The 17854-nt window shown below is 38.3% G+C and overlaps 1 protein-coding gene across 5 annotated transcripts in view; it reads right to left on the bottom strand.

The window, feature by feature from the left end:
* Positions 1–13494, bottom strand: part of LOC138188074 (serine-rich adhesin for platelets) — a 52705-nt gene extending 39211 nt beyond the window's left edge. For all 5 annotated transcript variants that reach the window (XR_011175355.1, XR_011175356.1, XM_069129503.1 and 2 more), the window contains exons 1-3: positions 13477–13494; positions 13300–13359; positions 4583–4647 (exon numbers count right to left, since the gene is read on the bottom strand). Coding sequence is in view for 3 of the 5 variants with exons in the window: in XM_069129503.1 (XP_068985604.1) it covers positions 4583–4647; positions 13300–13359; positions 13477–13479 (128 nt within the window). In the remaining 2 variants the exon portion in view is untranslated. The remainder of the gene's footprint in view (positions 1–4582; positions 4648–13299; positions 13360–13476) is intronic.
* Positions 13495–17854: the final 4360 nt, after the last annotated feature.

Here is a 17854-nt window from a genome sequence, read left to right as displayed (position 1 = left end):
AGCAAACGACGTTAACGCGTCGGCTAATGACTTAATCGCATTCAGACCTAACTGGTGAAACTCTCCATCGGATTATCCTGTGGTTCGTCTCGAAGATTACCTTTTCCTTACGCTTATACCTTTTTTGTCATGGAATATGTTAAATCGCCCAACATTCAATCATATTTCATGCTATTTGTATAATCGAATAACATTGTATCTTATTCCGATCTTTAGCCTAACGTACATGCTTTTCCAAAATAATAAATACGCGATAAAGTTAAATTCTTTCCTAAAGATAAAGCTAAATAATCATGTGAAATTTCATGAAATGACCGAATATTAGGTTAAGTAAAAAGTTCTGAGCGTTTTTCGCTAGATGTCTTTAGTGAGCCATATCTCACGATGTGCACATCGCATCGAGTCATAGTATACACCGATTTCAAGGTGATATTACGCATCAAAAAGGTTCTTTGTCAGTTTTGTGTTCGGTGAAGCCAGTTGTGTGTTACAGCGTTCGAAAATGGAGATAAAAAAAGAGAAAATTCGATACATTCTTCAGTACCACTACGACCAAGGTGAAAAGGCGGAGCAGGCGGCCAAAAAAATTTGTGCTGTTTATGGACCCAGTACAGTATCGAATGCAACAGCAAAGCGGTGGTTCCAACGATTCCGTTCTGGTAATATGGACGTCGAAGATGAGGCACGCTCTGGTAGGCCAATCGTCGAAAATGTGGATAAAATCATGGAAATCGTCGAGTCGGACCGGCATGTGAGCACTTATTCCATTGCCCAGGAACTGAAGATTAGCCAGAAAACCGTTTGGAACCATTTGCATAAGGCTGGTCTCAAGAAGAAGCTCGACGTATGGGTGCCACATGAATTGACGCAAAAGAACCTTTTGGACCGAATTGATGCCTGCGATTCTTTGTTGAGACGTAACGAAATCGACCCATTTTTGAAGCGGATGGTGACTGGCGATGAAAAATGGGTCACATACGAGAACAACAGCCGAAAAAGATCGTGGTCCAATCGCGGTGGGCCGGCCCAAACGATCGCCAAGCGTGGATTAACGGCCAAGAAGGTTTTATTGTGTGTTTGGTGGGATTGGAAGGGAATCATCCATTATGAGCTGCTCCCATCGGGGCAAACACTTAATTCGGACCTCTATTGTCAACAACTGACCAGACTGAAGCAGGCGATCGACCAGAAGCGGCCAGAATTGGCCAATAGGAAAGGTGTTGTGTTCCATCAAGACAACGCCAGGCCGCACACATCTTTAACGACGCGTCAGAAGCTCCGAGAGCTTGGCTGGGAGGTTCTATCGCATCCGCCGTACAGTCCAGACCTGGCACCAAGCGATTATCACCTTTTTAAGTTTTTGCAAAATTTTCTTGATGGTACAAAACTGGCCTCAAGAGAGGCTTGTGAAAATGAGCTGGTCAAGTTTTTTACCAATAGGGACGAGGACTTCTTCAACCGCGGAATTATGAAATTGCCTTCAAAATGGACAAAAGTAATCGAACAAAACGGCGCATATTTAATCTAAATCGAATAATCTTGACTATGTTAATTTCATCGTCGAAATAAAGCGAAAAAGCGCTCAGAACTTTTTACTTCACCTAATATTAATTCGGCTTCCTGTATATAAGATTGTAAATTGTAGATTGATTATAGATTACAGAGATGTGACGTTGAAACGTATGGAACCGTTCTTATGTTGATGCTATTAATTCCAAAGACGAAACGTCGCGGGTTCGCTGGTCCTGAGAGAGCCGCCGTCTATGCCTATAATTATCGTATACGGTGGTGAGAAGGATATACGAGTTCCGAGGATGGACGTAACATTAACTGTGAAGCTTTCCAAGATAATGCAATTGCTGGTGTCTGACAGGATTTTCAGTGCTGTCAATTATCGAATAAAGTGACATCGGCTCTACCTAACGTAAGTACATATACACATACACTTGGAAAGGTCGTTGCACGCTCTGTACACGCTGCCTTCTATTTCCTACGGATTCAGTTAATAAAACCTGCGAGATAAGTGGTTTCGATTTAAAAATAACATTCAATACCCAATATAATGTGATGTATTAAGGAATTCGAGATCTTTCATTGATCCGAGATATTATATCTCGCAGTCTGTATTCTTAAACGATTCGATTCGAGAGTGCAATTATCCACCGTTACCTATTATAATATAAGAACAAAGCAAATGATATCAATACCGAAGCATCGTTCTTTTTTCTTCTTTCTATTTTTTTTTTTTCTTTTTTACGAGAATACATTCGTTCCAGTCGGTAGATAGAATTTCCCCGTTCGGTTTCGAATCAAAGACTACTCTTTTTTTTTTTTTTTTTTACCTCTGGCATCTTCTTCGCTCGTTTTCTCATCGTATTATCATCTTCTCCTCTGCCTGCGCCCTTCCTTCCTCCTTGTTGTTTGTCTATTTATTCACCGAGCTGGAGAATACCTTTCGCGGATCGATAAATGGCAGAGCCGATTTGCAAGACCGACTTACAACGGTAACTGACCGGCTATGAAAGGAGCCTAACGAGCGGATACGTATCCATCTCGGTCATAGATGCTACGCAATATCAGCACGTAGAACGCGACTAGAAAAGTTATTCACCCCGAATCGATCCGGCCGATTGTCGAGTCGATGAAAGCTGCCCTATAAGTAGTTAATTGGTCTGCTGCCGATACAGCTACTCTCCTTCACTCTGTTCCTCGTACTCGCTTGATATTCTCCATCCCGTTTCCATTCTCATTTTCGCTTCTTCTCCGCAACCAGCACCAGCAGCAATAACTGATAATTAATCCGCGCGGTGGCGCCGTCTATCAATAGAATTGCGAAAAGACAAACACACCCTCCACTCTTCCACCATGTTATTCTCCTTCTTCTCTTCTAGGTTAAAACCTTTTTCCCTCGAAATACGCTGTAATCTAACATTCCGTGAAACTAACGAGATTCTCCTCCCGTTTCTTCTCTCCACTTTCTTTTCTTACGTTAAATTTCTTTTCCCTGAAAAATGCATTACGATGTAATCTGTTCAGAGATTAACAAACAGTTCTTTCCTACGTATGTATGATTTGCGTGAATGGGATCGCTTGTTATTATTATTTCCCGTTTCGCCTTTTATTCTCCTTATACGTGTCACTGGAAGTGAAATCTTGGCAGTTCCTTTCTTTTTAGTTTAGTTAGACGCAGAAGCATCGCGTTCCTCGATGATAATTATCGCGATCTCATAGATTCGAAAACATAGATAAATAGAATCAAAGTAGGGATCTGTTTTGCCCACAGAGAAGTCAATTATAGTGAATTATTTACTTTGCATATCTTCTGGGATATATTCCTGCATCTTTACATTTCCTGCGTCTGATTGCGTAAACATGCACGGTCTAACGATAATAGAGGCTAGATCGATGCAGTAAGAATAAGCTGGATGAAAAACGAAATTTCGTTATTTTTTGTTTCTTAGAAAATCAATAACGTGACAAGTTGCCAATTAATTGCAAGGCAAAATAACGCTTACGACGTAAATTTCCCTAGGCGCGCTTCTCGATTATTCATAATTAGAATCACGACGGAGCATCCAATCGAGACTGTCTTTGATAAAAGATGCTCGAGCTCGAAGTCTGACAAGGCTGAAACCTTCTGCCTTGTTCATCGAGTCTGAAAGGTAGAGTGGCCGAGAGTACCGAGTATACATATCGATTTCGCAGTCGAAAGAACTCGCCTATTACTGCTCGTGCCGCTTTGCCATCCAGATTTCTTTCCGCGTTTCGAATCGATCGAAGGCCAATGTCGATGTCAAGCCGATACTTTGACTTCTTTTCTCTGTTTCTTCCACTCTTTTTCTTCGACTCGATTGACAACGTAAAACGACAGAGAGCAACTTCAGTAACTGAAATCTCACGGGAAAAGCTAAAATGTGACTGCTTCCTCGAACTTCTCGAGTAAGAAATTTAACGAACAAAAACCACTTAAAAAACTTTGTACGACGATTACTAGTTTAAACTTTGTCCTACACGTGCCTCGTTTAAAATCATTGATTTTTTAAGGTATCTGCACCGTGACGATGATATCTGGCAAAAGTAAAACACTCTGAGATTCGAAAGTCATATTCCTCGCGCGTATCTGAGATTCTCCCTCCGGAAAGAAATTTCTTGGCTGTCTGTACTTTCTACGGGCGCGCGCTAGCGCGCGAACAATTCGGAAATACAGAGAATGACAACTTCGCATTATGCTGTACTGCATTTTGGACATTACTTTTGTTCGAGGCGAAGATTACATTTTTCTTGAAAAAATAAAACGAAATGTTTCTTCGCATCGATTTTCAAACATTAGTGTTTTAACAACTTCGTAGATACGGCGGATATTTGGATGATCTCGTTTAGCTGAGACACCCTGTATACCTTAAAGAAAGAAGAATAAAGGCTGCATAGACGAAGGCTTTCTCAAATTATTATTACAAAGGCTCGAGTTACGGCGATCCGAATATCGCGATTGATTTATCGAATATGAAGGAAAGTAAAAGCCGCACGAAACAAGTTTTCATCTTTATTCCCGGCCATTTGTCTTACAAAGAGTTCTACTTACTCTGGAGCAGGATTTCTCCAGCGTTGCGTTCCAGTCCACGCCATCGGGCATTGATCGCCCCCGACCTGGAACAAACAACAGTTCTGTGAATTTTCGTCGATCTCGTGTAGTTTCGAGCGAAAGAAACGGAAGCCAGATAAGACACGATTGTTCCTAGAAATTAGAGTTCCGTATCTTACCGGTTATGTACAGAGACGAGAAAGTGAGATTTTGCATGTTATAAATTAAACATCTGTTTAATCTACTCTATCAATGGCATACGTTTATTATACACTTTTTCCCTTATCTTCTCTTACAAAATATAAATGACGACGTTAAAGCTGGCCGGATAAAGCTGGCATACCACGTACATCGTCGATATTCCAAGGTTCTCGACTAAAGTGATTAACGTGTACTCTCCTGCAATATCGTCAACATTGAAAATCTTGAAATATCGACGATATTATCGATTACACGAGGGCACCCTTATACGCAAAACAACAAACAGGGGGATGATACGAAGTGTCGGTAATCGGACGTTAATTGGAACGTTAATGGCAGTAACCGTATATTATGATATACAAATATCCTATACAATGGCGAAAAGAACGACAGGGGAAGCAGAGATTCCGAACGATAGATCGGTTAGTTATGAAAATTTTTTGCAAACGCGGCAGAACGAGTGCAAGAGGGACTCGCAGTTTCAGCAGTATTACGACCGGTGGTGCTCTTCAAAACGCGCGGAGGGTAGGCACAGCTTTTTCCTCTTCTCTTTTTCGGCCTGTGGTCTCCTTCTCTCTTTCGTCTCCTCTCTCAGGACCCTTTTCTTCCTGCCGGTAGTATCTGTCTCGGCCCACGATTCTACTTCTACTCTCGACGTTGCTATCATCCATCCCCTGCCTCCCTCCGCCATTCTTCCCACTTCTCCCCACCACCCTTTGAACGTTTCACTTCGCAACTTCTCTCTTTCTCTCCTTCTCCGCGCTGCACCCTCCACTTCCCCTCTATTCTGTCTGCTCCCTTCCTCCAGTTCCTCCATCCATCCCTTGCTCCACTACTCCTTCTCCTTCTCTCTTGTTTCTGACCTTTTCTATTCAAGAGACGTGATTGCAGCTTGCATATTTCACGAGACCAACCTCGAAGCAGTATGCTCGTCCCTACCCATCCATCTATCCGTCCATCCAGCCGCGTGTGTATCCGTCTGTTCGTCGACACAACCTAACCTTGCACTTTTCGTCGCATCGCCAACGTTTAACCCCTTCGCGCATTCCCTCTTTCTAATGCTTTGTGTCGTGATTAACCTTTACAGAGATATCGTTATTTGTAGCGGAAATTTACAATGCAAATCATGCGCCCTGCTTTTACACGCTGATTAGCTCGTCCAGGCGGCGTTAAATCAACAAATCGTAGATAAACATGATAGCGAGATCAGGTTGTTCTTTTCGACGTGTTTGTTTTGATCACACGTTAGGAACGTTGGTAGTACAACCAAGTTCTCCCAGGCACGTTCGCTGAACTAAGCCTCTTGCTAAGCGACGCGTTCAAAATGTTTTGCCAGGGCAAATCACGCAGGGGAAAAATTCAATTGGCTGCTTACATCAATCGCAGCTTTCAATCAATTTTCGATTTCACCGGATGGGATCGTTGTCAGATCAGACAAAATTGTCCATGCCAATGAGATGCAAGTGCATAAAGTCGTTCCTCCACATACATGTATATTCGACAGCTCATAAACTAAGAGATGAAAGTCATTGAAAATTTCTGTACAACAAACAATAAATACGTACAACTTAATTTGGATGAACACTTTATCTACAGTTATCTTCTTTCTTTTCACTTTTAAATGTATTATTCGACTTGCTGATTGTAGCGATAAATCGTCGAGTGAAGTGAAAAGATTTGTTAACCCTGTGATAATTAAATTTACTTACTAGAAAATACAGTCGTTTACATAATTTTGATAGAGTAACAACAGGTAAATGTAAATTTCTTCGACGCTTTCTACGGCCGTAAACAACGAATTAGATCGTTTTTACTTGAAAGCACAACGCTTGGGTAGTTGTTTCTTGGAGTAACTCATAATAAAGCTTTCACAGCGGTCTCATAAATACCGTAATTAGGGTACGCAGATTTTCACCGAATAATGCGAGTAATGTGAATAATGTGAATAATACGACACGACACGCTTAATGGATTGTTCTCTCCCTTCTCGACTGCGATACTATCTTATTTCTGCTTCGTATAAAAACCGTACCGTATGCTTCAGCCTAATATCAAAATGGATATTTTCTTTTTCATTCGATCCTAATCAGTTTCTCTGTATCTGAAACACATTACGTAACTATATGGATTTAATGAAATTTTAAAATCGAAAGAAAGACACGAAGAGAAGATGGAAAATTGAAATAAACGAGAATTAGATTAGCGGCGATTAGAACAAAGGAGAAGTGAGAACTTACTCCTCGTGATATGCCTCCATTGTTGTTGCAATGGATATTTCTCAAAATAGTGTCATTCTCTCTTTATTCGTTATACTGTGCTTAATAAAGTGTACTGCTGTCAATTAGTTTACAAGCAACCGTAGCGTTGTAAAAAACAGAAAACACAACATTAATGTTCCAATTATCCTTTTGGAAGATCGGTAGATATATTAATATATAAAAGTAACTGATTATGGAAGCGTGACGAACGAATATGGCAACACGCGATAACCAGTGACTGTAGAAGCGGCAAACGAATAAAATCTCTCGATATCGTCGCCCTATATCTGATGGTAATCCAGTGGAGGCTGTCACGCGAAAACACGTTTTGCATGCTAAATCGGCGGACCGAATAACCGAGAGAAGCGGTTCAAATTCTCTGACCAGAGAAGCCGCCGCTGTCGGAAATCGATATCTGCCTCGAACGAGCGCTTCTCGTTCTGCGATGCAACCGATTCCTTCTACCTTTCCTTCCAACGTACACATTGTAGTTACACACAGATTATATAATATCGGCGCCCGTGTACCTGTGTACGTAAATCGATTTTATCAGCGTGGAAGCGGCAACGAGATGGCACCGTTCGCCCTATATGCATAGCCATAGGTATAGCCATAGGGTATAGCTATAGGCATAACTATCTTAGCTGAACTCGCTTCGTACTTCTGAAACATGTATCAGAGGTGTCAAAGATGTTTCGATTCCAATGCCCTGAGATCCGTGTCACGATCGAATTCAGATTCCATTTCTCTGCTGCACCCATGACAACCAGAAATCAGACAATTTCGTACGATAGTAATATCGTTGCGCAGAAACTTTGTTTATTCGAATAATCGATATGGAAATACAATAGATGTAGAGATACTAAAACATTCTACTATAATATTATTATAAAAAATTACGAATGGCTATTTTTTTTTATTAATATATAATATTAATAGGATTATATAACGACAAATAAATTCCACTATTATTTCACTTGACTAATATGTTTATCCATTAAATTATTGTTACTAGCGTATTTATCTATTAAACTGAAGCATTGTTGTTTTCTTTTAAATACGCAAATAAAATGGTCTTATTATTTAGAAAAAGAGAACAATGCGACTATGTCAACTTTACTATTCTATACTGTATGTGTATATACAGGGTGGTTGGTAACTGGTAGTACAAGCGGAAAGAGGGTGATTCTATGCGAAAAAAGAAGTCGAAAATATAGAATAAAAATTTTTCGTTTGAGACTTTGTTTTCGAGAAAATCGACTTTGAATTTTCGCTCGGTACGCGTGCACTTTATCACGTCTCGTTACAACGGATCTCACTGTAGATCGTTGTCTCGATGGAAAAATTTAAAAAAAAAAAATTAAAAAAAAATTTTTATTCTATATTTTCGACTTCTTTTTTCGCGTAGAATCACCCCCTTTCCGCTTGTACTACCAGTTACCAACCACCCTGTATATACTACCTTACAACTATGTTCGTACATATGTATAGTGGTTTCTATTTTATAATTTCGATAAAAGAATCGGAGATCTATCTGTCTGTATCCAACTACCGTGAACAATTGCTTTTCGTACGAAGAATTTTACGATGCTTCAAGACAGAAGCGAATCTCGTGTAATTACGAGAACCTTACACAATCAACGCATGCAACGTTAAATGCAAACTATACGAAAGCGAAATGTTTACGCAGGCGTTCACATGTACATTACCGTGTATGAATATCTAGACGCGTGGTGTAATCAGATCAAAGCTTGATATTTCTATTCAATTTTGAATGCACGTAATATGCAAAAATATATGAAATATTCAAAGTATTTATTTATCGATACCTCATTTGCTCATTCGGTCCTTGAAGTGATTTTTGGTTTTTACATTCTTATTCCCTTACTTTCCTCTACTCGTTAGCATAAATGTATCATACACACATGTAAACTTAAAACCTAGTATGAAATTAGTATTGTTAGAGCTAAAAAGAAATAACCTATATATATAGTAGTAAATATGCATAAACAATTCTCAGAATTAAGATACAAAGCACAACTGAATCTGCCTGTTTCTTGTTACTAAATACATACATATACAGGGTGGTTGGTAACTGGTGGTACAAGCGGAAAGGGGGTGATTCTACGCGAAAAAAGAAGTCGAAAATATAGAATAAAAATTTTTCGTTTGAGGCTTTGTTTTCGAGAAAATCGACTTTGAATTTTCGCTCGGTACGCGTGCACTTTATCACGTCTCGTTATGACGGATCTCACTGTAGATCGTTGTCTCGATGGAAAAATTAAAAAAAAAAAATTAAAAAGAATTTTTATTCTATATTTTCGACTTCTTTTTTCGCGTAGAATTACCCCCTTTCCGCTTGTACCACCAGTTACCAACCACCCTGTATATCTATTTTTGACACTGTCTCTTGCTCTCTTATCGCAGCTGATTTCTTTGCGTAATTCTTTCTTTGTCTTATGTCTGTTCTCCTTTTCACCACGTATTTCCTTACATTTCTATATATTTCATTACATTTCCTATACTATAATAAAACAAATTCTTGCTTAGATTTCACTTTTTTGTAAGCTATGATGAGAAAAATTTGAATTCGTATAAACATGCACACCTTAATGATAAAGCAACATAGAGAGGGAAAAATATTCGATTCCATCACTTTCTACAAAGTTCGTTGCAAACGAGATTCTGCTCTCTATTTATGGCTTAGGCTACAGCTAATTCTCTCACCGCACCGGTGAGATAGGTGAAGCGTAACGTTATGTAAGAGGCACCGATAGAGAAAGTACGAAGGCAAACTCTGGCAACGAAAGGAGCAGAGTTAATCCTCCAGGCAAAAAACAGTAGGGATCATCGGACAAATTCAAGTTTATCACGTCATTGTATACATATACAACATGTTTGCTTATTCAAGACCAAAACTCTATAGCGTCACATATTTAGTGTGTATTTAAATTCATTGGTAAACACTGTGAATGTTTATGTTTGTGCAAACTCATATTTTCATCGGCACACCTAATGAATTCAAACTTAAATACTATTTCTTTGAAGACAGAAACTTCGATTCCTTGCAAGAGTTATCCAGAATGAAGTTTCATAACTGTTCTAAGAAATCTGTGTCATAACCGTTCTCCACCATCACTACCTATATATACCTGACAAAAAAGTCAAACAAAAGATCGTGATTTTGGAAATTCATACGAAAATTTGCAAAATCAGCTGGTCTGCGCCCATACCTTTCTTCATCGCTGCATGCAGAGTGGCAATGTATCGCCCAAGCTCGTATTATCATTTTTATTGCCTAGTTGTAGCTCTTCGATGATTATCCATGCACGCTAAAATCGTCACTGACGTAAGATTCAACAGAGATAGAAAATCTACAACCGAAGTACAATCTATAATACAAATGAACCCGTGTTGATTAACATTTCCAGGAAGATTCTCATTTCCATAAACTAAAATGTTTGTCGAAAAATAGTAACTTCGTTTGAGGAGAGAATAAAAGGGTGGGGGACTGTGTGAAATGCAGGACACAGCGTTCCCACATCTTGTATATTCTATTGCATCCAAGTTGGTGTATATGTATATTGTACATGTATATAGAAGAAAGAGGGGGGGGGGGCGTTAACATCCGCGTTTCACTGTTTTGTCGATCAACGCCACGTACGTTTAATGCTATCGAGATTCTCGAATTTTTATATTTCTATCTTCCTCGCATTTTGGCAAAGACAAAAGATTTACAATGTTTTAACATACTGCACATAGAACTGAGACGAGAAATCGCGCTTCAATTGCTTGAATTTCTTCAATGCGAAAATTTTCCTCGTCAGAGTAGTCCGCGCGGAGTCGGCCATATCTCAATCCCATTGAAAACCTAGCTCGAAATTTTAAAACGAATACTACTCTGCAAAACTTTTATGGACCTTGGTGAAATCGATTTTCGAATTGCTGAAGAGAATCGAAGAACAAAGTTATCCGAACTGCAGCAACTTGACTAATCTAAACGAGGCTGTTACTGTTTTCTTCTCCCGCCATCTTGTATCATTATGACCCGTTTCTCCGTCGAACAAATAACGAGAAATACGATCGAAGAAATCGTTGAAGCGGCGCAAGATCGTCGACAATTTTTGCAATTGTTCGAAGCATTTTAGGAAATGAAATGAGATTAACTTTCCCTCAATTCCTAAGTTTTTGTCAACTTAACACGCTAGCCTGCGGAAATACGCACTCGAGTTTATTTAAATGTAAGCAGAACTCGATTCCATGTATTCTGGCTTGTTTATCGCTGCGGCTACCGAAGATTCCTGCAGACTGCACGCTCGAACCGTGATTCGATGCGTGTATCTATGACGTTTGTTTGTGGTGCACCAAAACAGACAGGGTTTCCATCCGCACGTATTACTTTGACAGACATATATATATATATATATGTATATATTGCACAGACGTTTGTACATTTGATGAATAAACTTTCCGTGTATACGTCTCCATGTATATTCGATATATATATATCGAAAGTATTTGAATACTTGTAAAAACTTCTTATGTATGTAACATGCAAAAGATCTTGAAATTTTATCGTAGGTATCTCGCGAGTATGCATCGTTAAGGAATTGTTGACAAGCTAACAACGCATTCTGCCAATTCCATTTCGATGATGCTCGAACAGAAGTAACACTAAGGCTAGAGAATTTTTTAAGGATTATTTAACGATCTATGACATATGTATGTTGCGAGTCTCCAACGTCGTGCTTTTCATACATATGTAGGATTAAGATCAAAATAAATTTCTTCGTGGATCAATCACTTGTGAATTTCTACGAAGCAAAACGTTTATTTTTTCCAGGAAACCTTTCAAACGTTTCACTTAAAAACTGAATTTATAGTGTAGTAGACTAATAAATTCCAGAATCTTTTACGATTCTTTTTGATAAGCTAGAATCTAAAACATTAAAAAATGTTGACGTGAGTGAGTACAAGTAAAGTATGTTTGTTTAACCACAGAGGATTTAAATTTCAGTGATGCCAAAAAATATGTTTTGCGTGTAAAAATTTAAACATACGCAGTAAATTTTTGCAGTGCATGTCACACAAGCAGCATCCAACTAGTATCAAGTACTTCAAGTATTTCATTAGTGTCCGTAAGCCCATAGTTGACAATCGCCAATTTGGATAATTATCCCGACAAAAATTCGGTCCATGTTCGTTGTCCGAATTTTAAGTTTACGAATGTCGAGTAATAAGCGAAACGTATCGTATTTATAGTTGAGGAATTGAACTAAAATTGAATTCTATATCAGCAGGTTGTATTCGAAATATAAAACGAAATAGAGGAAGTGGAAGCACGAGCAGCAAACTTTCAACAAGAGGAAGCTAATTCTAATAATATCTCGTGTTTGAAATTTTCGTCCTGTGATCTGTGACACACAACGCTACCGTTTATAAATATTTGGATACTTTCGTCGATGTATACTATCGGCATTTCGATTAACACAAGGTGTACAAATTAGTGATAAATTAATAATCAGAAGCAGCGCTCATTATAGCCTTTCTATAAATTCAGCCAACTATAAACTTAACCTTAATTCTTTTTTCCTAACCTCACTTTCGTTCGAGTAAGCCAGAAGCGAAGCAACTTTCAATGTTTTAAGAAAATTTTCAACGTAAAATTCAAGCTAGACATTATGGATATCAAAGATGATTCTGTCATACTTTTCTTTGATAAGAATAGAAAGCCACGATTGGATCGGAAATGATTCAAAGAATGCAATTAAACGAAAGGATTAAATTACCTATTAAAAGATGTAACAATAATATATATTTTATTCTTTACTATGTATGTTACTATATAGATTTATTATTGCATTAGCGTTCTAAGTTTTTCTGTTATTTTTAAAGAATATTCTTGACTTAATCTATAATGCAAAAATTAAATAATCTGAAGCTAGCATTAAATAACATGCTGACTTTTAAAAATTCATTCAATCGCATCGTAATATCCTATTATATATAACTACGACAGTTATAAAGAATAAAAACACTGCAGTTCAATTTATCCATAATTTTCTACTTAAAATACATTATGACGAGCATAACGCTCTTAGACAACACTGTATTCAATTGGTTGCGAGGTGATCTAACAACCTAATGATACACCTAGTATACAAAAATGTGCGTGCGAGCAAACGGAAGTTAGCCTGGTCCAGCGGTGACTAGATTTGCCGCTAACTTTAACTTCTTCCTATGATATCGATTTCGTACCTTAAATGATCCACGCGATTCTCGTTGCACGATCCATCGTTGTCCCGAAAACGTATTGCTCTGGAACGTAAATGAAATGCTACGGTTAAACCTTGTTCGAATATGATTTCGTTAAAGAAAAGTGAACGTAGTATTCCGTCAGCGATTAATTTCAATATATGAATCATCTCTTTATACCATTCTTCGTTGCGAGAGATCAATGAATATTCTTCCTAACCTCAATCGACTATGTCGTGAAAAACAAAGGCATTCGTTTAAATTTCAAGGTAAATCAATGACGTAGAATCATTTCTATATACCGTTCTTCGTCATGAATCACGAAACATCAAAGAAATTTTCCCTAACCTCAATCGACTATTTTGTCGAAACAAAAACTAGTTTAATTTTCAAGACAAATCAGCCGGAATTATTTAATCTTACAAGATGTACTGACATTTTCCCGTTAGTAATTGACTAATTAAGAAGAAACTCATTCCATGTACGAGTTCTTCGAGTATCCGATGTCGAGACGCAAAGTGTAGATTAAATGTAAGATTAAACGCAAGACTAAACGCGAGTTTTTAATCAACGACGAATTAACGACACTATAATTACCAACGATCTTGTATCAAAAACTGGAAAATGCAGAAACAGCTGATATTATTTTTTATTCTCTGCGATTCGTTCATACGTGCGCGCGCGCACGCACACATATGCACACGGAGTTTCAAACGAATGGCTATACCTAAGAATAGCCTAGGTAAACCAGGTCACGTTCAATGTTTGCGTGTTCTTTTTTTCGCAGGAGAGACACGCGGTAATGCCACTTTAAACAATCCTCCTTGTTCCTCACTCTTTGATTGTATCATCTCGTCCCTATGCGAGTGTCTATGAAATATTGCGTTGCAATGAATTTTGTGGCGTATCCAAAATCCTAACATATGTGTATTACACGATGTGTATTACAACGATCCATTTCATTCATAGTGTGAATGCAGCGTGAACTTGAAAGGAATAAAGAAAATCGCAAAAATCTCAGACGATTCAAAAGATGAATCACCATGAGCAAGCGGCCCAACGTACTAACAGTTGGATTACGTAAGTAAGCTACTACATACGCTGAAAGAATCGCACCCATCGATGACAGCGAACAACGCAATCACAATGATGACAGCTATTAAAAGAAGAACTCCTGCCCTATCTAATCTATCTGGTAACGCTTACCGTTCACCGTTTTTGATCCTATCAAATCTGTCTCAACACATGACAAATCAATGTACGAGTTAGCCAAGCCTCAAACCTTAGAAAGGCAAACGAAAGTAAATATCGTTGGCGTTATTTCGTCGAGAAGGAGATTCGCGACGACTATGCGAACCTCGATCGATCGGAGAACCGCGAAAGTGGCTAATCAATTTTTCCTCGACTTCAGACAGAATACGCAAGTATATTAATTAAAGAACATGTCTTCATTCCAGTTGTCCATGCAAACTCGAAATTATTGGTAAATATGTTCTTGAAGCTGGCCACGAATTAACATTGTGTAATCATATTGATAGATGGATTGTTTCTGCTTCGAAGCAGATACACACTGTGAATGTGTACACTATATAAACACTGTATATATATACACATACGTATATATATATATACATATTATATATTAACAGGTGTATTTTCATTAATAAACATATAACTTATAATTCTAGTTCCCATTTCTTTTCCAATATTTCCCATATATACATATAGTTGGTCCGCACAAATGAAATGGAAAGGACGCGACGGCCATTTTTCGACCTCGCGATATAAATTTTCTGACATATACACAATAATCGACACCAAGAGAGATATCACCGTGGAATTATATTAAGTCGAAACAATAACCCAGGTTTATCCTCGGCAACGTTTTTGTTCAATTAGACGCGTCGTGAAAACACGGTCGTTTATATTGACAAGACTTTACACGAACGACAATACGGATCGAAAGAATGAATAAACATACCTTCTTAGCGCGAAACTCGCGCCTATTTAGCTCTTAAAATACGACGTGTTAATCCAATATGGCAGAACACACACATGTCAAAACAAATCGGCGAGTGGCGCGGAATGACGCGACGACGCTACACAACTCTACACAGCTACACGCTACACGTTCGTATTCACTTCACCCGAACGTCGGATCGATATAGTTTTCGGAGCAATTTTAGACATATTTAATGTGGCTACTGGAAACGTAGGCAAAATTTACATGACACATCTGTTAGAATATCATTCTCGGATCAATACGCAGAGTGTGTCGAAGATAATACAAGTTGTGATTGGAAGAAACTGTTCTTTCGATCACAGAACTGTAAACTCGCTGCTTTCGAGAGGCACGTAGACGATCAAGCTCCGTCGGTGACTGGCAACGCGAAGCTACATGCTACGTCGCGACTCGCGGCACTCATTGGCAACTTGGTGCCAGACCAGGGAAAACCGAATACGCCCGAACGCTAAACCGAGTATGTAGCGACCCGAAGAGAGGCGCTGCCTCTCTCGACTCCCGACGTCGTTCATCGAAGTTGCAGTGACGCTCAATTCGAATCGTTCTCTTTTTACTCTTTTATTCTTATTACAGTGTGTTATGAAAGAAGCGTCACCTTTTCGTTTTGCCGTCACCTTCTTTTCTTTGGTATTATGATAATCTTGTGTTATATATATGTGTCACATGCAACACTTTGAAATTTATTTAACACTGTAATGGAACACGGCTGTCATGATTGTATTGATCAAATTTGAAACCGATCTGAAAGCACAATATATTACATAGAAATACATATATCATAATTAATATACACGTTGATAAATATTGGAACACCTAAGATGTGATAGCTGATTCAAGGAAATGATTGGTCATCAAAACTTTGCATTCATATAAAGTGAACATTCAAGAATTTGCAAACATTATTTGTAAGAGTTACAAAAGGCATTATGAATTAACAATCGTATGTTGGTCATCGTAGTGTCCAAATTTCATTGAAAAACGTTGAAGACAGTGAATGCAGCATGCAGAGAAATTCAATCAAAATTTGATTGGGAATTTGGAACCAAATAACACGAAATATAATAAAAGAATTAATATATATGTGAACGCTGGGATTGGCAATTGGACTAGCAATGATAAGAGACGTGGAAGATGTAAATGAGAGAAATTTAATCTTATCCGATACAATAAGGAGATTTTTATTGTCATCGTGTACATGTACGAGAATATTTTATTCAGATAAAATCCGGAGCTTCTGTTTATCTTCATCTAACGTTTCAAACCGAATAGTATTAATCTTCAAGTTTTTCATGATATCCAAATAATTTCTGAGTTTATCTCAGTTTCCCTAAGTATCCTAATACTTATGAAGGGAGTATATATGTATCCACAAAGAATAGGAAAGACAGATCGTAAAATTATGAATTCACATGAATTTTATCTCCAAAAAAAGCTACTTGAGATATAGCTAAGCACGCTTATACCAAACTTGCATTTACTTGATTATACCAATATTAACGCAAGTACTTACTTTAGATTAAAGGCAAAGTTCAATCGGAAACGTTAACACCGATTGCTAATGAACATTACCGTTGCTTAGAAAGGATAAACTACGCTTACAATAAGAATTTTCACCAACGATATATAAATATACATATATATATGTATATATATATATATATATATATATATATATATATATAAATTCACGATATATAAATTTCTGATAGCACATAAATCTGTATTATATGAAAACGACGGATACAGTTGATAGTCGAGCAGTTAATCAAACCTAGACTATCATCCGGTTGGACATAGTCCAACGTTTCCTCCATCTGCCTACGCTTGCACAGCGGTCCAAACGTGTTCCGTATAATCGAGTTTCGGCTGAATATGTTTTTTCTATACAACATATGTTCCACAAAATGTGAAATCGCGCGATTTGCATACATTAAGTACGTAAATACGTTACTACACCCTGCACGGAAGATGCACGTCTCAATAAGCTCGAAATGATCCATGCAGAGAATTCTAATCGCCATAACTCGACTGTCTGGTTTCGTGCAGGGTTCATCCCCTGTCGCCCTATCCCTACTTTCCTCCCTTCTTTAGTTCCTCTTCTTCAAGGACTCATACGTGACTCCAACTTTGATACGTCAACAAAATTTTCCCTGTGTATGTTCCCGCATAGTCTAGACTGGGGGCGCGCAACTTAAACATTGCCTTTAACTCGTCTCGGTGCTCGAATCTTCACTCCAATGGAATTAGGAAAGGAAATTTCGCCGAGAAGATTGCACGAATAGGTGACTCGATAAAATGAAACCTGAACATGGGTGAAACACTTCGGAACGATTTTACTGTGCTTGTAGTGTGCGCTTAATCTGGGATAAGAGGACAACGAGAGAGGGATAGAGAAACTAACTATAAAGAAGAGAAACCATGTTTTTAGCGAAGAGAGGCGTGAGAAAACGTCGCAATGAGAATGAGGTAAAGGAGATGAGCTAAAGGTAAAGGAGAAGAAGCAAAGGTTGAAAGAAAGGGAGAGAGGACAAGGAG

Source organism: Bombus flavifrons, chromosome 16 (genome assembly GCF_040668555.2).
Source record: "Bombus flavifrons isolate JBK064 chromosome 16, iyBomFlav1_principal, whole genome shotgun sequence".
Classification (NCBI taxonomy): Eukaryota; Metazoa; Arthropoda; class Insecta; order Hymenoptera; family Apidae; genus Bombus; species Bombus flavifrons.
Note: the sequence above shows the minus strand (reverse complement) of the source record. Positions and strands in the feature narration are given on the sequence as shown.